This window comes from Phyllobates terribilis, unplaced genomic scaffold (genome assembly GCF_046119375.1).
Source record: "Phyllobates terribilis strain yellow unplaced genomic scaffold, ASM4611937v1 Scaffold_1__5_contigs__length_1240528914, whole genome shotgun sequence".
Lineage (NCBI taxonomy): Eukaryota > Metazoa > Chordata > Amphibia > Anura > Dendrobatidae > Phyllobates > Phyllobates terribilis.
The window spans coordinates 580,453,037-580,480,215 of NW_027362761.1; the positions used below are offsets into that span (position 1 = coordinate 580,453,037).

The 27,179-nt window shown below is 46.8% G+C and overlaps 1 protein-coding gene across 2 annotated transcripts in view; it reads right to left on the reverse strand.

Moving 5' to 3' along the window:
- The window catches only part of ADAMTS12 (ADAM metallopeptidase with thrombospondin type 1 motif 12), a 639,247-nt gene that overhangs the window by 195,987 nt on the left and 416,081 nt on the right, over positions 1-27,179 (reverse strand). For both annotated transcript variants that reach the window (XR_012321927.1, XM_073681470.1), the window contains exons 4-6: positions 8,920-9,116; positions 7,349-7,432; positions 3,380-3,504 (exon numbers count right to left, since the gene is read on the reverse strand). Coding sequence is in view for 1 of the 2 variants with exons in the window: in XM_073681470.1 (XP_073537571.1) it covers positions 3,380-3,504; positions 7,349-7,432; positions 8,920-9,116 (406 nt within the window). In the remaining variant the exon portion in view is untranslated. The remainder of the gene's footprint in view (positions 1-3,379; positions 3,505-7,348; positions 7,433-8,919; positions 9,117-27,179) is intronic.

The window sequence follows — 27,179 nt, forward strand, 5'->3', positions numbered from 1 at the left end:
TTTAATCCTTAAAATGGATTACAGTTTCAAAAACATTTAGCTTTTTTTATTTTTGGTCAGATCTTCTAAATACTCCCTGACTATGCATTTAAAGGGGTTGTTCAATTTCTATTTATTTTACCAAATATATTGGAGTCATGGTTTTGTGGCGTTTACTAACATAAAAAGGATTACAGGTTCTCCTCTTCCGTCCTCACAAACTGCACAGATCTCCTATCCTATGTTGGCTGCTGATGGAGCGGCGTGTGACCACATCGTTCGGTCAGTCTCATCCAATTGGAGGAGGCTGATGGCCAGTATTTGTGGGCTGGACAAGGTGCAGATGAAAGTAGTTTACCTGAGAACATGTGAAAAACATAAGAATAAACTGAGCTATACCTATCGGTTCTAATAATAATCAGCTGTGCTGAACCCTTCCTCTAGTAGTAATTATATTACTCTGCCATAGTTGCCAATGTTCCAAATTTGCCAGGACTGTCAAATTCATGTATGTGCACCCATCTAATGATAGCGGGATGACTCTGCAGACCCTGCCCTCTAAAAATAATGAGATGTCTCTCCTGACACTTTTTAATAATAATGAGATGACTTTTCTTACTCTGTCCCCTAATGATAAAAAGATGACTCTCCTGACTTTGTCCTCTAGTGATAATGAGATGACTCTTCTGACTCTGTCATATAATGATAATGAGATGACTTTTCTTACTCTGTCCTCTAATGATAAAAAGATGACTCTCCTGACTCTGTCCTCTAGTGATAATGAGATGACTCTCCTGACTCTGTCCTATAATGATAATGAGATGACTCTTCTGTCTTTGTCCTCTAATGATAATAAGATGACTCTCTTGACCGTGCCCTCTAAAGATAATGAGATGTGTCTTCTGACTCTGCTGATTCTGTCCTATAATTATGAGATGATGCTGCTGACTCTGTTCTCTAATGATAATGAGATGACTCTTCTGACTCTGTCCTATAATGATAATGAGATGACTCTTCTATCTTTGTCCTCTAATGATAATATGATGACTCTCTTGACCCTGCCCTCTAATGATAATGAGATGTCTTTGCTGATTCTGTCCTGTAATAATGAGATGACTTTGCTAATTCTCTCTCTAGGGATGAGATGACTCTTCTGACTCTGTCCTCTAATGATAATGAGATGACTCTCCTGATTAATTCCTGTAATGAGATAACTCTGCTGTCTAATGATAAAGAGATGAATCTCCTGACTCTTTCTCTAATGATAATGAAATGTCTCTTCTAACTCTGAGCTCTAATGATAATAAGATGTCTCTCCTCATTCTCTCCTGTAATGATAATGAGATGACTCTGCTGACTCTGTCCTCTAATGATAGTGAGATGACTCTTATGACCCTGACGTGCCCCCTGGGCAGTGGAGTACTCGGCAGCTGGGCCGGTCGGTGCTGGGGGTGTCACGGTGGCAGTGATCTGGTCCGTGACCGAGGGCGGTCAATTAAAGGGGATTAGTAAAAGGGGAATACAGTTTTTATAGATAATGTTCGTGACGCCACCTGTGGTATGCGGCTATATGGAGCCACCGCTGCGGTGCAGATCCTCTGGAGCTGATGGTGACGCAGCAGAGTTGGTTCAGCTCTCCACAGGCAGAGCTTAGCTCCAGGGCAGGAAATAGTGATGTTATGAAGTAAATGTTGCTGGTGCTGTGTAGTGCAGGGCTGGTGATGGTGCAGCAATAATTCTAGGACACAATGGGGTGCAGTCTTCAAGGTTTACTCACAGTTGTTCAGACTCCAGGTTACCAGCGCCAGTGTGTAACCTCCCACGTCGCCCTGCGTTCACCAAGAAAAGGGTTCAGCAATCTCTCAGGTATTTCAAGAGTACTTAACGGGACTCCGTTCTATGTGCCTTCCTCGATCGTCTTCCTGCGCTGGCTCTCACCATCCTGCCCTGCACCTCACAATCAGTGTCCCAAGCCAGTAGCCTCGGATCTTGTCGGGCGACGTGCAGTCCCCTGAATCCTATGTGGCCACCTTTTCGCCGATGTAATTGTGGTTTTGGGCAGCTGCACCCTTAAAGTACAGTAGCCTCCGGTTTTCTAGCTGAGCCTGATTGTTCTCCACTAGTTTAGGGGCCGGTCTCCTCTGCGGCCTGATCCCTCCACGTCCGTGTGGATTCGGGCGCACGGGTGGCTTCCTGCACTTCCCGTGCCCCTGGGATCCCCTCTGTTCCTCTACAGCCTTCCCTCTGCTCCCATCCTCTCTCAGTCTGTCCTCCTGGGCCTCCCAGACTAGGCCCGCTCCTTCCTCCTCTCCTCCTGAGCAGAGCTCCTACAGAGCTCCTGCTCCCACTCTTCCTCCTCTCAGACTGAACTGTCTCCCACAAGATGGTTCCTCTCTTATACTCCTACTGAAGGTGCTCCCCTGAACTACTTCCTCCACCCACACCCACTATATGGTTCCCCCTCACTCGGTTCCCCTCCCCCACTTCCAACCAGGGACAGAGCTCAGCATAAGCCACTGCATCTTGCCTTGCCTGTTGGTCTGGAGTAGTGTAGTGTTGGATGCAGGTGTTTGGGTTCCGGGCAGTATTCCTTCCTTACCTGAGAGTGCGATACCACACCTCTGGGTGAGATGCAGTACCTCTGTGGCGACTGAACCCGCAGGGGTGCCACAACCCTGATCTCTAATGATAATGACATGTCTCTCTTTACTCTGTTCTCTAATGATAATGAATTGACTCTCCCGGCTCTGTCCTCTGGAGATAATGACCTGACTCTGCTGACTATGTCCTCTAGTTCTTAATGACCTGACTCTCCTGATTTTGTCATCTAATGATAATGAGATGACTCTGTTGACTCTGTCCTTTAATGATAATGAGATGACTATGCAGACTCTGTCCTTTAATGATAATGAGATGACTATGCAGACTCTGTCCTTTAATGATAATGAGGTGACTTTGTTCTTAAATGATGAGATAACTCTTTTGACCACTCCACCTAATGTAATAAGAATGTCTCTGCTCACCCCTGTGTCTACTGGTAATTACATGGTAACTCTAAGCTTACCCTCTAATAATAATGAGATGACTATTGATGTTTCCCTTTAATGATAATGAGATGACCCTGCTGACTTTATTCTCTAATCTTTAAACTCTGCTGACACCACTTTCTAATGATGAGATGACTCTGCTGACCCTGCTTGTTAAGGACAACAAGTCTATGCTGCTGACAATCATTGGATAACACTGCTGTCTAATGTTAATGAGATGACTCTGCTGAATGTGCCCCATTCTACACAAGTAAACAAAATATCTTATTTAATGACATGTCCTTCTCTAGTGAAATGTTACCTTTAAAAGGAAACAGACAAATAAATGTATTTTCTATGTGAGCGATAAATACCTTGTTAATAACACGGCGACGTCGTGATGTGCTGGGTGGGAATCACTTTTCGGGTTTATGCTTTTCTGCCATTTACAGAAACTGGCCAAAGTCTGATCGGCATGGTGGACGATTTTCAGGCCTTCCTGGACAAGAAACAATGAGGTCAATACTTTTTTCAACAACAGCAATTCTTTTACATTTCAGAGATAGTATTGGGGGCAAATATTATTCATCCAAAAGTGCTGGAGAATAAATAGGACATTTTAAAGAAAAACATTGTATATAGGAAATGTAACGCAAAAAAGAAAGAGGAATCCACCACCAGGTCCAGTTTGATGTTACCAGATCTTCTATTTACCCAAAGATCATTTTAATAAGATGGAGGCAAATAAGCCTCAAGTTCTCCTCTACCACCAGGCCATGGGTGGGTGACTGGCCAGACCACCATTGCACTCTGCGTGACCCTGATGTACCTTTTACAATATAAGTCTATAGAGCGTCAGAACGCGGCTCCATAGGTTTTCATTGTAACAGCGACTTTCGCCTCACGCAAAGTGCACAGAATGTGCCGGCTGGTCGCTGAGAAGAGAACAGCACTAGACATTGGAGAAAGCAGCAATAGATGAGTACATTAATACACTCAAACTGCATTACATGCATGTACACTCATTTAATGAATATAAAACTTAGTGGGAAGCTTCTTTAAAGCTTTACCTGTAAATTCGAGCGACAGTTCAGAATAAACTGCCGTGTGTGTATATAAGGAATAACACTGTTTCTGGCCATTATATGACTTCTCTGTCCTGCATTTTTCACCAGCTTTTCCCTCTGTAGGCTTTTTCCTCCAGTATTCAGTTTTCTCTGAGCTGGTGGGTGGAGACTATCTGCTATGATGTCTCCCATACACAGCACACACAGACATGAGGGATTCCAGTTCTCTTGTCTTTCTGCAGCACATGTGCAAAAGCAGCAGCAGGATGGAGGACATTATACATCGGTACTAAGCAGCGTGTCACAGTATCATCACTCACTGTGGCCTAGGGACACTATGAGTGACAGCACAGCCACCCTATAGGATCTGGAGTGTGCTGGACTGTCAGTATGATGAGTGGCAGCCCAGTCGTGTAATCTGAGGCTGGGGCGTGCTGGGTTGCCAGTATTTTGATTGACAGCCCTGCTGCTTAGTTTGGCCTAGCCTGGGAGCTTTACTCCAGGTGTCTCCTGTTCTTGATAATCCGCTAGCTACTTAACTAACTAGCCATGAGCAGACCATTGTCAGTTGTAGCTTTGCTCAGTGATGTGTGTGCTCAGTGCTCTGTGTCTGATTTCCTGAACTTTGTTGCCGGATCTTGGATTTGTCTTGACTCCTCGTGTGTGTTATCCCTTTTGCTCTTGACGCTCTCTGACCTCAGGTACCTGACCACGGACTTGGCCTCTGACTATCCATTTTTCTTATCCATTTACCTTAACGTACCCTCCTGGCATTTGACCCCAGACTGTGACTGGACCACACCTTTGTCTTGCCCCTCTGTACTAAGAGCTCTCCTGATATCTGACCTCGGACCTCCTGACTATCCCGTCTCACAGCTTGTCCGTGAGCAGTGAATCAGTGTCACATTGTGTAGCTGTCAATCCATCTCTGTGGTGAGGTTCAGATGTAGCAAAGATTATCATTACTCACAATGTATCATCTTGATAACTTTCTGTTACAAGTTATCTCAATAAAGATTATTAAGATAACAATGCAAAATCCATTGACTGATATCAAGTTACTGTAGAAGACAAATTACACTTTTTGTGCTGTAATATCTCACTGCTGTGTTATCTGTAGTCAATGTAACATCTGCTAGATCTATAATACACCTACAGGAAAGCGGCAGAAGCTAGGAAAGTATTACACAGTACTGCTGAGTAGTGTAGCTGTGAATCCAGCACCAGGGTGGGAGAAACACTTAAAAAAATCACTGGTTGATGTCTTTGTCTCTACCTCTTTCTCTCTCTTTCACTCTGCTTCTCCCCTCTCCATATACTAAAATATTCAGCTGTTATCTAATTGCGGTGTAGTTGACAATACGTCTTGTCTTTATAAGGAATTATTTTATACGTTTTTAGAATTAATGATAAGGTTAGGAGACAGAAGAAGGGGAAGTGAAGTGAAGAAAGAAGCAGATGTCTCTGATTAGATATACTGTATATTAAAGTTTATTTTATTCCCTTGTACTATTGATTTCTATAAACTTTATTGAAACTACATCACACATGTATACTCACACATGGTCTATAAGGCTTTCCTATAAGTGGCGAGCACCTGGTAGCAGCTTTTAACTCTGATTTCCCTAAGGTGAAGCATAAATCTCTGTGTCAGATCCACATCCAATGACATTGATTATTCCATTGATCCCAATAGTCTGACAACGCTGAAAGCAAATGTGAATCCAAACAGCCTGACAACAGGAGTAATAAACTGACCAAATATCAGCACAATATGAGGCCTGTGACCTCTGTGGACCTCGTCATATATTCCAGTTCCCTTCTCCCTATTATTGGAGTTATGTGTCAGTCAGCCGAACGCGGCGCTGCTTTATGACTGTTGTAGATTATGTCACCGACGCATTTCTGTCCTGCACATCAGCAGCAATGCCCGGGTCCTGCCAGTGCAGGGTGCAAACAGACAAGTGCTTAAAGGAGTTTTGCATTTTTAAAGAAATGGACCTCAATGTTTCCTGTAATGTAAAATAACAAATGCAGATATAGCACTCACCGTCCCCGGGCCAGCGTCGGGTCTCTGCTGCTGCTCTCGTCTCAGTAGTTTGGCTGCAGCATTGATGTCACATCACATCAGCGTTGCAGCCAATCACTGCGCTCAGTGGAGTGTGCTGTCTACATGAGCCAAGAAGTTGAGCTTAGCGATTGGCTGCAGCGGTGATGTCAGCTGTCACTGTGATGTCACCTCTATATCCAATCACTGGGCTCAGTGGCTCGTGCTGTCTACATTAGCCAAGTAACTGAGCTTAGTCATTGGCTGCAGGGGTGATGTGAGCTGTCACTGTGATGCCATCACTGCAGCCAATCACTGAGCTCAGCGAATTGTGCTTTCTACATCAGCCAAGTTGCAGAGCTAAGTGATTGATTGCATCAGTGATGTGATGTTACCACTGCAGCCAATCCCTGAGCACAGCGACCTGTGCTTTCTACATCAGCCGAGTTGCAAAACGTAGTAATTTATTGCATTGGTGATGTAATGCTTCGCTGCAGTCAATCACTGAGTTCAGTGGCTAGTGCTGTGTTCATTAGTTGATTCGCAGAGCTTAGTGATTGATTGTATCAGTGATGTGATCTTACCACTGCAGCCAATCACTGAGCTCAGCGGCTTAAGCTTTATACATCAGCCAAGTTGCAGAGCTTAGTGGATTATTGCATCATTGATGTGACATTACCACTGCAGCCAATCATTGAACTCAGCGACTTGTACTTTCTACAACAGCCGAATTGCAGAGCTTAGTAATTGATTGCATCAGTGATGTGACGTTACCACTGCAGCCAATCAGTGATCTCGGCGACTTGTGCTTTCTACATCAGTCGAGTTGCAGAGCTTAGCGATTGATTGCATCAGCGATGTGACATTACCACTTCAGCCAATCACTCAGCTCAGTGGCTTGTGCTGTGTTCATTGGTTGAGTTGCATAGCTCAGTGATTGGCTGCAGAAGTGATGTGAGCTGTCGACATGACGTCACCGCTGCAGCCAAACCACTGAGACTGGAGAAGTGGCAGAGAGAGACGTGATTTTAACCCCTGCTACAGTAGCAGAGAGCCGGTGCTGGACCAGGGGAGGGTGAGTACTAATGGATTTTTTTAACTACAGGAAACGTTTGGGGTCCACTTTTCTAAAAGTGCGATTCTCCTTTAAAGTCGAAGTAGAGAAATCATCATAATACAGTAAATATAAGTGACGAGATGGCGAGCGATGATACAGTGTCGCCATTTACCTCCTCTTCTTCCAGCAATATCACCCGCACCACTTTTATGTGAATTGCGTTCCCAACGCTTGGGTCATGGAACAATCCGGCTACCTGTGAGAAATAATGAGAGGTAATTAGTGACCTGTGATAACCCGGGAGACGAGCATTGCTGCGCACGTGTCATCAGAACCAGCAGGCATGGAAAGAATGAGAACAATTACTACATTGTCTGATATTCTGTTACCGGAGAAGAAAAAGTGTAAAATCAGCTTTATAATGCAAAGAACAAACAGGAATACTAAGGCCGTGTTCACTCCTCGCAGAAAACTTCTGCTGCGGATTTGGATGATGCCGCATGTCTTACTTGCAGGTTTCATTGCGGATTTTCCTGCAGTTTTCATCCTATTCTTGTACTAAGTTTCCAATAATGTGAAACCCACAATGAAATTCTGAACGAGAATCAGCACCAATCCGCACCATTGTACTGCAAATTACTGCAGATTTTCTGTGCGGAAATCTGCTACAAATCTGTGATGTGTGAACAAGTGTAGCAAAAATGTATAGTTTTGTCTCAATTTAAAAAAGTTACTGAAAAATGTTGCAGCTCTAGCACAACTGAGGCAAAAAAATGCAATGGAGTCGCAATGTGTGAACGCAGACTAAGTGGATACTTGCAAAAACGAGCAAAATTGCAACTTAACCTTTATTAAAAATCCTCTTTGCTATCAAGAACGGAAGAGATTTTTAATTCTAGAATTTACTGCTTGTTGCAGTCTATCAATAGTGGCCGGTGTCCTGGACAAGGAGAGCAGCGCTCACAATTTCTTTGCCATAAAGCTTGTAAGTGCAGATCTGAAGCTGACCGGATAGTTTCGCTGCCATTGTGCTCCTCCTATGCTACAGGGATAAAGCGTTGTCTGCTAGCAGCATGGGAGAGTGCACAATTCTGGACAAAGGTGCAGACATGCTACTGGTCCAGACTGTCAATCATCAGGAGTACCCCGCCTCCGGAAGGCAGGAAATCTGAAGGCAGGAGAGAGGAGCGCTCCTGAAGAAAGGACCATCAGACTCCCTCTGGGATTATCTTATCCAGCAGATAAAAATATTTTTCATAGAACACAGACTTGTTTAATGTCTGACTTCAACTCACAGATCCCCCACAGCTCCACTCCGACCCAGTGCCCACGGGGCTTTCGACACATACCGGAAATGTTAGGAATTGTTAGGAACCAGCCAGTCGCTGAGTTTGCTGGCCTCAGCTTGTGATTGGCTGAGAGGACATTTCCTGAAAAAGTGAGGACCAGCAGGGACCAGGAAAGTGTCAGAACGAATGTGGCGGGGGTTGGTGAGGTAATCACTTATTTTATTTGTTTTAAACATATCCTACAGCTCTACAAAATATTTTTTTTTAATCTGTTGGACCACACATTTAAAACCATGGAGGTAAGGACTACCAATAAAAATAATAAAATGAGAAGAGAAGGTCTGTGTATAATTCCTCTGCAGCGCCCCCACAGGAGAAAAGCAGGATTACACATTGGCCTTTATAAACAATGAACTTGTGATGGTGGAGAGATAACACTATGGACAGAACGTACCATATTCATCACGGTGAAGATGTAGGATTCTACGCTCTCACTCCCATGATATTCAATCATTTTGGTGTCGGCAACCACCAGCGTTTCCACCCATCGTTCTTTGCTGACTGACCGTGGTGAGATTTTTCTATTCTTCAGATGCGTCCTCTCCCATTTCTCCCTTTGGCGTTCTTGCAGGACAACAGAGCTGAAATTATCTGTAAAACACGAAAAGATCCAAAGACTGGTAAGACTAAAATTAATGTACCTGGTGCTTCTCTATTATCCTGGTGCTGTTCCCTGTGTGTTGCAATGTATCACTGTCATTTTTTCCATTATCTGGACAACACAGTCATTAGTAAACTAATGTATCTAGAGATGCAATGGACAAAAATATTTGGGAAAAGCATCAGTCATGGTTAAGGACCACCATCTGTCAGGGCACTCCTGGAGGCATCCGTGGGGAGAATCATCAAACATCGATGGCACTACAGGAGCCATCCATGGGGAGAGTCAACAAACATTGATGGCACTACAGGAGGCATCCATGGGGAGAGTCACCAAACATCAATAGCACTACAGGAGCCATCCATGGGGAGAATCACAAAACATCAATAGCACTACAGGAGGCATCCATGGGGAGAGTCACCAAACATTGGTGGCATTACAGGAGGCATCCATGGGGAGAGTCACCAAACATTGGTGGCACTACAGGAGGCATCCATGGGGAGAGTCACCAAACATTGGTGGCACTACAGGAGGCATCTATGGGGAGAGTCACCAAACATCGATGGCACTACAGGAGGCATCCAAGGGGAGAGTCACCAAACATTGGTGGCACTACAGGAGGCATCCATGGGGAGAGTCACCAAACATTGGTGGCACTACAAGAGCCATCCATAGGGAGAGTCACCAAACATCGATGGCACTACAGGAGGCATCCAAGGGGAGAGTCACCAAACATTGGTGGCACTACAGGAGGCATCCATGGGGAGAGTCACCAAACATTGGTGGCACTACAAGAGCCATCCATAGGGAGACTCATTAAACATCGATGGCACTACAGGAGACATTCATGGTGAGAATCATCAAACAGTGGAGTTGATACACAAGCCATCCATGGGAAGAATTACCAAACATCCGTGACACCACAGGAGGCATCAATGGGGAGACTCACAAAACATTGGTGGCACTACAGGAGCCATCCATGAGGAGAATCACCTGTCATCGGTGACACCACAAGAGCCATACATGGGGAGAATCACAAACATTGGTTGCACTACAGGAGCCATCTATGGGGATAATCACAAAATGTTGATGGCACTACAAGAGCTATCCATGGGGGAGTCACTAAACACTGGTGGCACTACAGGAGCCATCCATGGGGAGACCCACCAAACATTGGTGAAACTCTTAAAGACATCCATTGGGAGAATGACCAAAACATAGATGTCACTTTTGAATGCATCTATGGAGAGACTCATCAAATATTGGTGTCACCCCTGGAGGCATCCATGAGGAGACCAAACCACTTGTGGGTGATGTAGGTGGAAACCCTCATTGGTAGCACTCCGATAGCATCTGCCATTGGGGGGAGTACAATAATCACCCTCTCTTCCTCCTCCCAGTATGTTACCAGACTGGGAGAGGGTCTGTATTGGGATGTCCCCCAAAGTTTTGTGTTGGCAGAGTATTACTTGCCACTTCTCATGGGGACAAGACAGTACGGCTTAGTCATGATAGAGGCACAACCCAAGGAACGCTCTTTTCTAACTTCGGCTCTAGGAAACTTATGGGGGACACCGGTCCTCTCTCTGATAGGGAAATGCCAAGCAAAAGTTTGGACAGGGCATGGAGGAGTGTAGCCGGATATGGAGAATGGATATGGTAGAGATTTCTATTGTCTTATGCTTTTATGTGTATGGGGGGGCATCCTGACACAAGATTGGGGGAGATAAGAAGCCAATGCTCCAATCCTTTTGTTCTAGGAGAGCTAAACCACCAGAGGTGTCTGGCATCGATTTCCCACCCATTTCCTACGGAGATCACATGCACGCTGTGCTGGAGAGAGTGTGCATGTGTACAGGAAGTCAGGAGACAGAAGTCAGAAGAATCAGCATTTTAATGACTATTTACAACTTTGTTGTGTCTCACAAACGAGATCCCAAATGGAAGACCTCCTGTATTACACCCGTAGGCAGGGAAACCGGTTGTCTTGATGGGTTAATCCTTCCAATAATACGTGAATATGATAAATGGTTTTAGATAAGTAATCCCGTAAACGACGTCACATCGTCACAGCCGGTTGGTTGCAATCACTGGATGATTTGATATTTATGTGAAGTTTTGCAACAAAGAGATTTTTTTTTTACATAATGGAGGAGCAATTTCATCATTTTTTTGGAGGTTTCAGCAGCTGAACACGTCTCAGGAATATTCCCACCTGACTTCAGACACACATTTCACAATGACAAGCGGCTGATAAGCAATTTATTCCACATGACACATGAGAACAGGTTGATGTTCTGCATAGATAATTTCCAGGGATCATGACCCGGAAACTAATCAGCTGTAATTTTCTTACTATATTCATGTATTTCACAGAACAATGCGGCTAATGTGTGTTTTCAGCACTTGGACGTCATTTAAAAGTTCTACTCATACGCCCCGGATTTCTACAACGCACACAAACCCAGTCAGTTTTTTGAGAAGGCGGCAGGTTTTTCAGTATTTCGGGCTGAGCAGATTGATATATAATATTATGGGAAATCATTTATTAAAATTCTAAGTGCCAGTCTTATTAGTGACTGAAAGAATTCCTTTTATGAGTGTGCACACAGAGAGAACTGTCAATCAAAGAGTAGACCCGCCCATCTGACTGCTGACCACATGAAAAGCTGACTCTAAGGCCCCCGATTCATCAAGGTATTCACACCCATTTTCTGGAGCAATACTGCTTTAGGCCTCTTTCACACGTCCTTATATTTCCGGTACTGGAAAAGGCAGTACCAAAAATATGCCTGTCCATTTGTTTTATACATGTGGCACACATGTGGCAACCGTGTGCTGCATCATTATCACACGTACCAGCGCCTGAGAAATGCCGGCACAGTTTGCGCTGTTCTGAGGCACCGGGTGCTAAGTGCAGCTCACATCATTGTCGCCTGATCTCCCTGAGATCAACGCAACCAGGCGACATTAACAACAGCTCAGAGCAGTTACTGGCTAGATTACAAGGGAACCCCAGAAAAAAATTTACATAGAGTCCCCCTATAAATTCTAACGAGCAAAGGCTAAACAGACATCTGTAGGCTGATATTAATAGCCAGGGAACATTTTGGGCTATTGGCCCCTTTCCCTGGCTAGTAATATCAGCCCCCAGCAGGCGGCTTTCCCTCTGCTGGTTATGAATAATCGGCGGGAGCCCACGCTAATTTTTTTATTTAGTTCTTGATTTTACACACAATGTACACTGCGGATGCTGAATACAACTCCCGTCATTGTTGCCTGGTCACGCTGATCGCAGGGAGAGCAGGCGACAATGATGTGAGCTGCATTCAGCACCCGACACTGAGGAACAGAACTAACTGTACCACTGATTCCCAGGCACCGGTACGCGTCACGCTGATGACACATGGATGTCATCCGTGTGTCATCGGTGTGCACGTGTGAGGGACATTTTGCGGCCCATGCTGCGTGCAAAAAACGGACATGTCAGCGCATTTTTCCCACGGACTTACAGCCCTTGTAAACACACTGACACACTGTCATTCATTTGACTGGGTCTACTTGTGTAACTTACAATTATTTTATTCTAATTCCTGTTCATTCTTGGCTTAGGAGTCCAGTGGTTGGTCTTATTAGTGATTGACAGCCTTACTTTTCTAGGTGTGCATATAGAGCTAGTTGTCAATCAGAGAGTGGTGCCGCCCACTGGACTCCTAATCCTAAAATGAGCTGGAACTAAAATGAAGAAATTGCAATTTATACTAAATTTATTCTCACAAAACTATATATCAATCTGCAGTGATTGAACTGGGAGCAGTGGCAGAGACTGAGCACTGGACCTAGGGAGGGTGAGAAAGGCGCAGTTGGTATGTTATTTTTTATTTAAAAAAAGCAAGAAGCCGGAAGACAGGGATTTTCCAAAACTGGAAAACTCATGTAAAAGTATTTTCCCTGCAGCACCAACACAAGGAGAATAAAATATTACTCTGTGCCCATTCACAACAATGAGTTGTGTTGTGTCCTCCAGAGTGAGGAGCAAGAGAGGAGTCAAGAGACAAGAGAATGCAATCACTAAATATAAATTTGATTAAAAATAAAAGAAAAAAAATATGGAACATGAACCCTCTCTTTTGCTCAACATAATTGTAAAATTTTACAGATTTGCTGTTGCATTAAGGAGCCAAGCGGCGCCTCATTGAGCTACAGTATGGCAGCCTCGCAAAGCTCCTATAGTTCCGTAATATGCTCCCATATGATCTCAGTGCACGGCTGCACCGACCCCATGCACAATCCTAATAAATGCCTGCTGTCTATCTCCTTTCAAAAGTGCGACCTCCCATCACACGAACTATCTGACCACCTTGAGTCTTTGATGCTTTTGCTGAATTTCAATCCAATTGAATATGCAAATTGTGTCTTCAGAGAGGAAGAGGGCTATAACTGTAGCGCCACTTATTGGAAAAAGTCAATATTGCCTCATATTTAGGATCGCTGATTCCAATAGGTGGCACTAGAGTTCTAGTCCTCGTCCTCTCTGAAGAGACAATTTGCATATTTAATTTCCCAGAGGAGCATGCATGGCTTACAAGTCTCCTCACTCTGACATGCCAAGCTTGGCTTGTCACTCTCCACAATGAGAAACGCTACCCCTTAGACTCCAATCCCACTGTACTAATTCTTTGCTATCAGTTCCAGGGCGTGATCAGTTTGCCAGCACTTTAAGGTCCTGATCCTTCTCCGCACATAAAACTCCCCAGCCCCGGAGCGATGTGACGGGGGATAGAGCAGCCCCTGATGCTGTAAATTGTTTTATCTCATATTGAGCCCAAACTCTTTCGTATTTCCCTATCATGAGATTATTTCTGTGCCTTGTGCTAGAAAACTGGCAGAGATTATCATTAACGTGCCCAAAAGGAAGTGAAGATCCAAAGGGAGAACCGTGGAAATTATTTTTCACCAAGAAAAATTATATTTTGTAATAAATATTTTATTTTTTCCTTTTCTTTTTAATCAACTGGAAAGCTCCATATTTCCATTTGGTGATTTTATTCTCTTGTTTCTTGGTCAGAGATGTTGTAAAAAGCATCTCTCCCTCTGGAGGACCCGACACAATGCTGCAGGGAAATTAAACACTTAATGCCAAGACTCCCCAGTATATGAAAAATCACCCGAGTTTCCAGAAAACTTGATTTTTGAACAATTTTCAACTAATTTTAGAATAGTGCATGCTGCCGTTTTTTTCTCACAGACGGTCGGCCCAAGAGAAAAATCGTTCACCTGAACAGTCCTATGGAAGAACATGGGTCAGTGTTCAGTCTGTGTGTGTCCAACCAAAAATCAAATAGCACACATCCAATTTATAAGCCCTGAGGTTTCAGACACTGACTTTTAGCATAGGTGCCTCCAGTAGGTGGCACTTGTGAGTTTCCTTCTTCTGAAGTGAGCTAATTTGCATATTTCACCAATTAGAATCTATTCTCAGATTTTCTCTTTATTTATTTATTTATTTTTAATTAATAGTAAAAGTAAAAATAAGAAACGTTATAATGTATCTCATCAGAGCAATCTGCTTCTTTCTCCTCATAGACTGAATTTTCATTCTCAGTGTTCGAAATTCATGGATAAAATTTATCTCCAGTGTAGACTAACTTTCCCATTACTGAGATAGGGGATGACAGATGGTGCTCATAAAATTCTAGGGAGAACAGTAACTGCCTGTCTCTGCCTCTAGCTCCTCCCTAGAATGTCTGTCTCTGCCTCTAGCTCCTCCCTAGAATGTCTGTGTGTTCCTCTAGCTCCTCCTTAGAATGTCTGTCTCTGCCTCTAGCTCCTCCCTAGAATGTCTGTCTGCCTCTAGCTCCTCCCTAGAATGTCTGTCTCTGCCTCTAGCTCCTCCATACAAGGTGCGTTCTTCTAGCTCCTCCCTAGAATGCTTGTCTATGCCTCTAGCTCCTCCCTAGAATGTCTTTCTCTGCCTCTAGCTCCTCCCTAGAATGTCTGTGTGTTCCACTGTTTCTTCCCTAGAATGTCTTTCTCTGCCTCTTTCTCATCCCTAGAATGTCTGTGTGTTCCTCTTGCTCCTTCCTAGAATGTCTGTGTGTTCCTCTAGCTCCTCCCTAGAATGTCTGTCTCTGCCTCTTGCTCCTCCCTAGAATGTCTATCTGTTCCTCTAGCTCCTCCCTAGAATGTCTCTCTGTTCCTCTAGCTCCTCCCTAGAATGTCTGTGTCTGCCCCAGCTCCTCCTTAGAATGTCTGTGTGTTCCTCTAGCTCCTCCCTAGAATGTCTGTGTGTTCCTCCAGCTCCTCCCTAGAATGTCTGTGTGTTCCTCTAGCTCCTCCTTAAAATGTCTGAGTGTTCTTCTAGCTCCTCCCTACAATGCCTGTGTGTTCCTCTAGCTCCTCCCTAGAATGTCTGTGTGTTCCTCTAGCTCCTCCCTAGAATATCTGTGTGTTCCTCTAGCACCTTCCTAGAATGTCTGTGTCTGACACCAGCTCCTCCATAGAACGTGTGTTCTTCTAGCTCCTCCCTAGAATGCTTGTCTCTGCCTGTAGCTCCTCCCTAGAATGGCAGTCTCTGCCTGTAGCTCCTCCCTAGAATGTCTTTCTCTGCCTCTAGCTCCTCCCTAGAATGTCTGTGTGTTCCACTGTTTCTTCCCTAGAATGTCTTTCTCTGCCTCTTTCTCATCCCTAGAATGTCTGTGTGTTCCTCTAGCTCCTCCCTAGAATGTCTGTGTGTTCCTCTAGCTCCTCCTTAGAATGTCTGTCTCTGCCTCTTGCTCCTCCCTAGAATGTCTATCTGTTCCTCTAGCTCCTCCCTAGAATGTCTCTGTGTTCCTCTAGCTCCTCCCTAGAATGTCTGTGTCTGCCCCCAGCTCCTCCCTAGAATGTCTGTGTGTTCCTCTAGCTCCTCCCTAGAATGTCTGTGTGTTCCTCTAGCTCCTCCCTAGAATGTCTGTGTTCCTCTAGCTCCTCCCTAGAATGTCTGTGTTCCTCTCGCTCCTCCCTAGAATGTCTGTGTTCATCTAGCTCCTCCCTAGAATGTCTATGTGTTCCTCTAGCTCCTCCCTAGAATGTCTGTGTGTTCCTCTAGCTCCTCCCTAGAATGTCTGTGTGTTCCTCTAGCTCCTCCCTAGAATGTCTGTGTCTGCCCCCAGCTCCTCCCTAGAATGTCTGTGTGTTCCTCTAGCTCCTCCCTAGAATGTCTGTGTTCCTCTAGCTCCTCCCTAGAATGTCTGTGTGTTCCTCTTGCTCCTCCCTAGAATGTCTATCTGTTCCTCTAGCTCCTCCCTAGAATGTCTCTGTGTTCCTCTAGCTCCTCCCTAGAATGTCTGTGTCTGCCCCCAGCTCCTCCCTAGAATGTCTGTGTGTTCCTCTAGCTCCTCCCTAGAATGTCTGTGTGTTCCTCTAGCTCCTCCCTAGAATGTCTGTGTTCCTCTAGCTCCTCCCTAGAATGTCTGTGTTCCTCTAGCTCCTCCCTAGAATGTCTGTGTGTTCATCTAGCTCCTCCCTAGAATGTCTATGTGTTCCTCTAGCTCCTCCCTAGAATGTCTGTGTGTTCCTCTAGCTCCTCCCTAGAATGTCTGTGTGTTCCTCTAGCTCCTCCCTAGAATGTCTGTGTCTGCCCCCAGCTCCTCCCTAGAATGTCTGTGTGTTCCTCTAGCTCCTCCCTAGAATGTCTGTGTTCCTCTAGCTCCTCCCTAGAATGTCTGTGTGTTCCTCTAGCTACTCCCTAGAATGTCTGTGTCTGCCCCCAGCTCCTCCCTAGAATGTCTGTGTGTTCCTCTAGCTCCTCCCTAGAATGTCTGTGTTCCTCTAGCTCCTCCCTAGAATGCCTGCGTGTTCCTCTAGCTCCTCCCTAGAATGTCTGTGTTCCTCTAGCTCCTCCCTAGACTGTCTGTGTGTTCATCTAGCTCCTCCCTAGAATGTCTGTGTGTTCCTCTAGCTACTCCCTAGAATGTCAGTGTGTTCCTCTAGCTCCTCCCTAGAATGTCTGTGTGTTCCTCTAGCTCCTCCCTAGAATGTCTGTGTCTGCCCCCAGCTCCTCCCTAGAATGTCTGTGTGTTCCTCTAGCTCCTCCCTAGAATGTCTGTGTGTTCCTCTAGCTCCTCCCTAGAATGTCTGTGTTCCTCTAGCTCCTCCCTAGAATGTCTGTGTGTTCCTCTAGCTACTCCCTAGAATGTCTGTGTGTTCCTCTAGCTCCTCCCTAGAATGTCTGTGTGTTCCTCTAGCTCCTCCCTAGAATGTCTGTGTGTTCATCTAGCTCCTCCCTAGAATGTCTGTGTGTTTCTCTAGCTCCTCCCTAGAATGTCTGTGTGTTCCTCTAGCTCCTCCCTAGAATGTCTGTCTGCCTCTCGCTCCTCCCTAGAATGTCTGTGTGTTCCTCTAGCTTCTCCCTAGAATGTCTGTGTGTTCCTCTAGCTCCTCCCTAGAATGTCTGTGTCTGCCCCCAGCTCCTCCCTAGAATGTCTGTGTTGACTCTAGCTTTCTCCTCCATAGAATTTTGAAAGCACCAACTGTCATCTCCTATCTCAGTAATGTCTTCACTGAATACAGATGTTAACCATGAATTGAGAAGGCAGAAGAAGGAGAAAGAAGCAGATTTCTGTGATAAGATATATTACAAAGTTGCTTCTTATTATCACATAATAAAAATTATAACAAGGAGAGCCGTCGTCCTCCACCAAGATCGACATTATGAAGCAAAAGTTCCATTTTAATGTTTTCTGACAACTTCACAGTGACCCTTTAATAGGAAAAGCGGCAGCGTGGAAATAACATAATGTTACTGCCGATACGCGGCGATGAAGTCAATTCCTTTCTCTCGACTTTGTAACAAATAATAAGTTTTGCGTCGGAGCCGGAGTCGACATTAAATTACTGTAATGGTGGAGGCCAACAAGCCATTTATCGCTGTCACATGAATTACTAATGTGAAGCGCTCGCTGTCGTTTTCATTTTCGCTGTGAAATGTGTTTTTCATGGTTGAAATTAAGGAAAAACTTCAAAGCGTTTCTGATAAATAATCCTGCGGTATTTACCGTCAGTTTACAGACAGATCCGTCCAGGGGCAGCAATTATCACCTTCCCGGAGAGGCGCGCATTCTGGCTCAGATATCATTAACTTTTCACTTGTAGGGTTGAAATCAAACAAATAAATGAAGAAAACTGAGAAAGTAATTTGGAGGTAAAACTTTGGGGAAATAAAGTCGTTTGGGGAAAATAATATTGTTATATCCTAAAGGAAATGTATTCTCTGGACGTGTTTTACTAATCAAAGCCATAAAATGATACATCAGAAAATGATTCAGTTTCTGGGGAGTGTTGTGGGAATGCTCAGTGACCTGTCTGATGAGAGGGCATGCTCAGTGACCTGTCTGATGAGAGGGCATGCTCAGTGACCTGTCTGATGAGAAGGCATGCTCAGTGACCTGTCTGATGAGAAGGCATGCTCAGTGACCTGTCTGATGAGAAGGCATGCTCAGTGACCTGTCTGATGAGAGGGCATGCTCAGTGACCTGTCTGATGAGAAGGCATGCTCAGTGACCTGTCTGATGAGAAGGCATGCTCAGTACATGTCTGATGAGAGGGCATGCTCAGTGACATGTCTGATGAGAAGGCATGCTCAGTGACCTGTCTGATGAGAAGGCATGCTCAGTGACATGTCTGATGAGAAGGCATGCTCAGTGACCTGTCTGATGAGAAGGCATGCTCAGTGACCTGTCTGATGAGAGGGCATGCTCAGTGACCTGTCTGATGAGAAGGCATGCTCAGTGACATGTCTGATGAGAAGGCATGCTCAGTGACCTGTCTGATGAGAGGGCATGCTCAGTGACCTGTCTGATGAGAGGGCATGCTCAGTGACCTGTCTGATGAGAAGGCATGCTCAGTGACCTGTCTGATGAGAGGGCATGCTCAGTGACCTGTCTGATGAGAAGGCATGCTCAGTGACCTGTCTGATGAGAAGGCATGCTCAGTGACCTGTCTGATGAGAGGGCATGCTCAGTGACCTGTCTGATAAGAGGGCATGCTCAGTGACCTGTCTGATGAGAAGGCATGCTCAGTGACATGTCTGATGAGAGGGCATGCTCAGTGACATGTCTGATGAGAAGGCATGCTCAGTGACATGTCTGATGAGAAGGCATGCTCAGTGACCTGTCTGATGAGAGGGCATGCTCAGTGACCTGTCTGATGAGAGGGCATGCTCAGTGACCTGTCTGATGAGAAGGCATGCTCAGTGACCTGTCTGATGAGAAGGCATGCTCAGTGACCTGTCTGATGAGAAGGCATGCTCAGTGACATGTCTGATGAGAGGGCATGCTCAGTGACATGTCTGATGAGAAGGCATGCTCAGTGACATGTCTGATGAGAAGGCATGCTCAGTGACCTGTCTGATGAGAGGGCATGCTCAGTGACCTGTCTGATGAGAGGGCATGCTCGGTGACCTGTCTGATGAGAAGGCATGCTCAGTGACCTGTCTGATGAGAAGGCATGCTCAGTGACCTGTCTGATGAGAAGGCATGCTCAGTGACCTGTCTGATGAGAGGGCATGCTCAGTGACATGTCTGATGAGAGGGTACGCTCAGTGACCTGTCTGATGAGAAGGCATGCTCAGTGACCTGTCTGATGAGAGGGCATGCTCAGTGACCTGTCTGATGAGAAGGCATGCTCAGTGACCTGTCTGATGAGAGGGCATGCTCAGTGACCTGTCTGATGAGAAGGCATGCTCAGTGACCTGTCTGATGAGAGGGCATGCTCAGTGACCTGTCTGATGAGAAGGCATGCTCAGTGACCTGTCTGATGAGAAGGCATGCTCAGTGACCTGTCTGATGAGAAGGCATGCTCAGTGACCTGTCTGATGAGAAGGCATGCTCAGTGACCTGTCTGATGAGAAGGCATGCTCAGTGACATGTCTGATGAGAAGGCATGCTCAGTGACATGTCTGATGAGAGGGCATGCTCAGTGACCTGTCTGATGAGAAGGCATGCTCAGTGACCTGTCTGATGAGAAGGCATGCTCAGTGACCTGTCTGATAAGCGGGCATGCTCAGTGACCTGTCTGATCAGAGGGCATGCTCAGTGACCCGTCTGATGAGAAGGCATGCTCAGTGACCTGTCTGATAAGCGGGCATGCTCAGTGACCTGTCTGATGAGAGGGCATGCTCAGTGACCTGTCTGATGAGAAGGCATGCTCAGTGACCTGTCTGATGAGAGGGCATGCTCAGTGACATGTCTGATGAGAGGGCATGCTCAGTGACCTGTCTGATGAGAAGGCATGCTCAGTGACCTGTCTGATGAGAGGGCATGCTCAGTGACCTGTCTGATGAGAGGGCATGCTCAGTGACCTGTCTGATGAGAAGGCATGCTCAGTGACCTGTCTGATGAGAAAGCATGCTCAGTGACCTGTCTGATGAGAAGGCATGCTCAGTGACCTGTCTGATGAGAGGGCATGCTCAGTGACCTGTCTGATAAGAGGGCATGCTCAGTGACCTGTCTGATGAGAAGGCATGCTCAGTGACCTGTCTGATTAGAGGGCATGCTCAGTGACATGTCTGATGTGAGGGTACGCTCAGCGACCTGTCTGATGAGAAGGCATGCTCAGTGACCTGTCTGATGAGAGGGCATGCTCAGTGACCTGTCTGATGAGAGGGCATGCTCTGTGACGCGTCTGATGAGAAGGCATGCTCAGTGACATGTCTGATGAGAGGGCATGCTCAGTGACCTGTCTGATGAGAAGGCATGCTCAGTGACCTGTCTGATGAGAAGGCATGCTCAGTGACCTGTCTGATGAGAAGGCATGCTCAGTGACCTGTCTGTTCAGAAGGCATACTCAGTGACCTGTCTGATGAGAGGGCATGCTCAGTGACCTGTCTGATGAGAAGGCATGCTCAGTGACCTGTCTGATGAGAAGGCATGCTCAGTGACCTGTCTGATGAGAAGGCATGCTCAGTGACCTGTCTGATGAGAAAGCATGCTCAGTGACCTGTCTGATAAGAGGGCATGCTCAGTGACCTCTCTGATGAGAAGGCATGCTCAGTGACATGTCTGATGAGAGGGTATGCTCAGTGACCTGTCTGATAAGAGGGCATGCTCAGTGACCTGTCTGATCAGAAGGCATGCTCAGTGACCTGTCTGATGAGAAGGCATGCTCAGTGACCTGTCTGATGAGAGGGCATGCTCAGTGACCTGTCTGATGAGAAGGCATGCTCAGTGACCTGTCTGATGAGAAGGCATGCTCAGTGACATGTCTGATGAGAAGGCATGCTCAGTGACCTGTCTGATGAGAGGGCATGCTCAGTGACCTGTCTGATGAGAGGGCATGCTCAGTGACATGTCTGATGAGAAGGCATGCTCAGTGACCTGTCTGATGAGAGGGCATGCTCAGTGACCTGTCTGATGAGAGGGCATGCTCAGTGACCTGTCTGATGAGAGGGCATGCTCAGTGACATGTCTGATGAGAAGGCATGCTCAGTGACCTGTCTGATGAGAGGGCATGCTCAGTGACCTGTCTGATGAGAAGGCATGCTCAGTGACATGTCTGATGAGAAGGCATGCTCAGTGACCTGTCTGATGAGAGGGCATGCTCAGTGACCTGTCTGATGAGAAGGCATGCTCAGTGACATGTCTGATGAGAAGGCATGCTCAGTGACCTGTCTGATGAGAGGGCATGCTCAGTGACCTGTCTGATGAGAGGGCATGCTCAGTGACATGTCTGATGAGAAGGCATGCTCAGTGACCTGTCTGATGAGAGGGCATGCTCAGTGACCTGTCTGATGAGAAGGCATGCTCAGTGACATGTCTGATGAGAAGGCATGCTCATTGACCTGTCTGATGAGAGGGCATGCTCAGCGACATGTCTGATGAGAGGGCATGCTCAGTGACCTGTCTGATGAGAAGGCATGCTCAGTGACCTGTCTGATGAGAAGGCATGCTCAGTGACATGTCTGATGAGAAGGCATGCTCAGTGACCTGTCTGATGAGAAGGCATGCTCAGTGACATGTCTGATGAGAAGGCATGCTCAGTGACCTGTCTGATGAGAAGGCATGCTCAGTGACCTGTCTGATGAGAAGGCATGCTCAGTGACCTGTCTGATGAGAGGGCATGCTCAGTGACCTGTCTGATGAGAAGGCATGCTCAGTGACCTGTCTGATGAGAAGGCATGCTCAGTGACCTGTCTGATGAGAAGGCATCCTCAGTGACCTGTCTGATGAGAGGGCATGCTCAGTGACCTGTCTGATGAGAGGGCATGCTCAGTGACCTGTCTGATGAGAGGGCATGCTCAGTGACCCGTCTGATGAGAAGGCATGCTCAGTGACCTGTCTGATGAGAAGGCATGCTCAGTGACCTGTCTGATGAGAGGGTATGCTCAGTGACCTGTCTGATAAGAGGGCATGTTCAGTGACCTGTCTGTTCAGAAGGCATGCTCAGTGACCTGTCTGATGAGAGGGCATGCTCAGTGACCTGTCTGATGAGAAGGCATGCTCAGTGACCTGTCTGATGAGAAGGCATGCTCAGTGACCTGTCTGATGAGAAGGCATGCTCAGTGACCTGTCTGATGAGAAGGCATGCTCAGTGACCTGTCTGATAAGAGGGCATGCTCAGTGACCTCTCTGATGAGAAGGCATGCTCACTGACCTGTCTGATGAGAAGGCATGCTCAGTGACCTGTCTGATGAGAGGGCATGCTCAGTGACCTGTCTGATAAGAGGGCATGCTCAGTGACCTGTCTGATGAGAAGGCATGCTCAGTGACCTGTCTGATGAGAGGGCATGCTCAGTGACATGTCTGATGAGAGGGTACGCTCAGTGACCTGTCTGATGAGAAGGCATGCTCAGTGACCTGACTGATGAGAGGGCATGCTCTGTGACGCGTCTGATGAGAAGGCATGCTCAGTGACATGTCTGATGAGAGGGCATGCTCAGTGACCTGTCTGATGAGAAGGCATGCTCAGTGACCTGTCTGATGAGAAGGCATGCTCAGTGACCTGTCTGATGAGAAGGCATACTCAGTGACCTGTCTGATGAGAGGGTATGCTCAGTGACATGTCTGATGAGAAGGCATGCTCAGTGACCTGTCTGATGAGAAGGCATGCTCAGTGACCTGTCTGATAAGAGGGCATGCTCAGTGACCTGTCTGATGAGAAGGCATGCTCAGTGACCTGTCTGATGAGAAGGCATGCTCAGTGACCTGTCTGATGAGAGGGTATGCTCAGTGACCTGTCTGATAAGAGGGCATGCTCAGTGACCTGTCTGATGAGAAGGCATGCTCAGTGACCTGTCTGATGAGAAGGCATGCTCAGTGACCTGTCTGATGAGAAGGCATGCTCAGTGACCTGTCTGTTCAGAAGGCATGCTCAGTGACCTGTCTGATGAGAGGGCATGCTCAGTGACCTGTCTGATGAGAAGGCATGCTCAGTGACCTGTCTGATGAGAAGGCATGCTCAGTGACCTGTCTGATGAGAAGGCATGCTCAGTGACCTGTCTGATGAGAAGGCATGCTCAGTGACCTGTCTGATGAGAAGGCATGCTCAGTGACCTGTCTGATAAGAGGGCATGCTCAGTGACCTCTCTGATGAGAAGGCATGCTCACTGACCTGTCTGATGAGAAGGCATGCTCAGTGACATGTCTGATGAGAGGGTATGCTCAGTGACCTGTCTGATAAGAGGGCATGCTCAGTGACCTGTCTGATCAGAAGGCATGCTCAGTGACCTGTCTGATGAGAAGGCATGCTCAGTGACCTGTCTGATGAGAGGGCATGCTCAGTGACCTGTCTGATGAGAAGGCATGCTCAGTGACCTGTCTGATGAGAAGGCATGCTCAGTGACATGTCTGATGAGAAGGCATGCTCAGTGACCTGTCTGATGAGAGGGCATGCTCAGTGACCTGTCTGATGAGAGGGCATGCTCAGTGACATGTCTGATGAGAAGGCATGCTCAGTGACCTGTCTGATGAGAGGGCATGCTCAGTGACCTGTCTGATGAGAGGGCATGCTCAGTGACCTGTCTGATGAGAGGGCATGCTCAGTGACCTGTCTGATGAGAGGGCATGCTCAGTGACATGTCTGATGAGAAGGCATGCTCAGTGACCTGTCTGATGAGAGGGCATGCTCAGTGACCTGTCTGATGAGAAGGCATGCTCAGTGACATGTCTGATGAGAAGGCATGCTCATTGACCTGTCTGATGAGAGGGCATGCTCAGCGACATGTCTGATGAGAGGGCATGCTCAGTGACCTGTCTGATGAGAAGGCATGCTCAGTGACCTGTCTGATGAGAAGGCATGCTCAGTGACATGTCTGATGAGAGGGCACGCTCAGTGACCTGTCTGATGAGAAGGCATGCTCAGTGACCTGTCTGATGAGAGGGCATGCTCAGTGACCTGTCTGATGAGAGGGCATGCTCAGTGACCCGTCTGATGAGAAGGCATGCTCAGTGACCTGTCTGATGAGAAGGCATGCTCAGTGACCTGTCTGATGAGAGGGTATGCTCAGTGACCTGTCTGATAAGAGGGCATGCTCAGTGACCTGTCTGTTCAGAAGGCATGCTCAGTGACCTGTCTGATGAGAGGGCATGCTCAGTGACCTGTCTGATGAGAAGGCATGCTCAGTGACCTGTCTGATGAGAAGGCATGCTCAGTGACCTGTCTGATGAGAAGGCATGCTCAGTGACCTGTCTGATGAGAAGGCATGCTCAGTGACCTGTCTGATAAGAGGGCATGCTCAGTGACCTCTCTGATGAGAAGGCATGCTCACTGACCTGTCTGATGAGAAGGCATGCTCAGTGACCTGTCTGATAAGAGGGCATGCTCAGTGACCTGTCTGATCAGAAGGCATGCTCAGTGACCTGTCTGATGAGAAGGCATGCTCAGTGACCTGTCTGATGAGAGGGCATGCTCAGTGACCTGTCTGATGAGAAGGCATGCTCAGTGACCTGTCTGATGAGAAGGCATGCTCAGTGACCTGTCTGATGAGAAGGCATGCTCAGTGACATGTCTGATGAGAAGGCATGCTCAGTGACCTGTCTGATGAGAGGGCATGCTCAGTGACCTGTCTGATGAGAGGGCATGCTCAGTGACCTGTCTGATGAGAAGGCATGCTCAGTGACCTGTCTGATGAGAAGGCATGCTCAGTGACCTGTCTGATGAGAGGGCATGCTCAGTGACCTGTCTGATGAGAAGGCATGCTCAGTGACCTGTCTGATGAGAGGGCATGCTCAGTGACCTGTCTGATGAGAAGGCATGCTCAGTGACCTGTCCGATGAGAGGGCATGCTCAGTGACCTGTCTGATGAGAAGGCATGCTCAGTGACCTGTCTGATGAGAAGGCATGCTCAGTGACCTGTCTGATGAGAGGGCATGCTCAGTGACCTGTCTGATGAGAGGGCATGCTCAGTGACCTGTCTGATGAGAAGGCATGCTCAGTGACCTGTCTGATGAGAAGGCATGCTCAGTGACCTGTCTGATGAAAGGGCATGCTCAGTGACCTGTCTGATGAGAAGGCATGCTCAGTGACCTGTCTGATGAGAGGGCATGCTCAGTGACCTGTCTGATGAGAGGGCATGCTCAGTGACCTGTCTGATGAGAAGGCATGCTCAGTGACATGTCTGATGAGAGGGCATGCTCAGTGACCTGTCTGATGAGAAGGCATGCTCAGTGACCTGTCTGATGAGAAAGCATGCTCAGTGACCTGTCTGATGAGAAGGCATGCTCAGTGACCTGTCTGATGAGAGGGCATGCTCAGTGACCTGTCTGATGAGAAAGCATGCTCAGTGACCTTTCTGATGAGAGGGCATGCTCAGTGACCTGTCTGGTGAGAAGGCATGCTCAGTGACCTGTCTGATGAGAGGGCATGCTCAGTGACCTGTCTGATGAGAGGGCATGCTCAGTGACCTGTTGTCACGGGTGTGTCAGGGTTGACAGACAGTCATACGGGTCCGGCTGTAGAAGTTCACTGCGTTTAGCCTTGTAAACATCTTCCTGATCTTTTCATGATCCCTCTCACTTTAGGACCCAGCGGTTATCCACACCTTCTGCTGCTAAGTAGCACGCCCTAACTGTACCCTTAAAGGGGTCTTCCTATCTCCAAGATCCTATCCCAATATGTAGTAGGTGTAATAATAATAATAATATTAACAAATACCTTCAATTAGAAATGTAGTATAGTTTTTCTGATTCGCTATGTCTCTTTTCATATGTGCAGGCATTGCAGGACCTAAGGTATCCATGGTTACGACTACTAGCAGCCAGCTAACTAACAGTGACTATAATAGTGGTCGTAACCATGGATACCTAAGGTCCTTCAATGCCTGCACATGAGGAAAGAGACATAGCGAATCAGAAGAACTATACTACATTTCTAATTGGAGGTAATTGCTAATATTGCTATTATTATTATTATTACACCTACTACATATTGGGATATTGGAGATGGGAATACCCCTTTAAATACACTCAGTTTCCCCAGAGAGTTGCTGGCGATAGAGTGTTCTGATCCTGTTCAGGCCTGGAATTCTAGTAGTTGGCTAGAATTTTCTCGGAGTTCCTTCGTGGATTTTTGCCTTGTTTTCTCTCCGGTGTCATCTTGAAGCTAAGTGTATTCCCTTGTTTGATACCCTTTTGTGTACTTTAGTTTGCAGTAGGGCTGACTAGTGCTCCCCCCTTCCCCTCCCTACCTAGGGCCTAGCTTTAGGGTCAGCTAGGGCCAGGTTTCCTGCTCGGCGATAGGTGCAGAACCTGTAGAATGTTCATAGGGGAGTCAGGGTTTGTTGTTTGAGCTGTTTAGAGGTCTCCACTCCCCCTTTCCCTACTTGTAGGGCACCCTTCCCTTTTCCTGTTTTTATATGCTGGGTTCTCCCCATACCCAGCGGGGTACCTGTGCGGTGAGAGGGCATGCTCAGTTTTGTGGGCATGCTCAGTGACCAGTGTGGCGAGTGGCCATGCTCAGTGTTTTTGGGGATGCTCAGAAACATGTACAGTGAGAGGGCATGCTCAGTGACCTGTTCAGTTAGAGAGCATGCTCAGTGTTGTGGGTATGCTCAGGTAACTGTGTTGTGAGAAAGTATG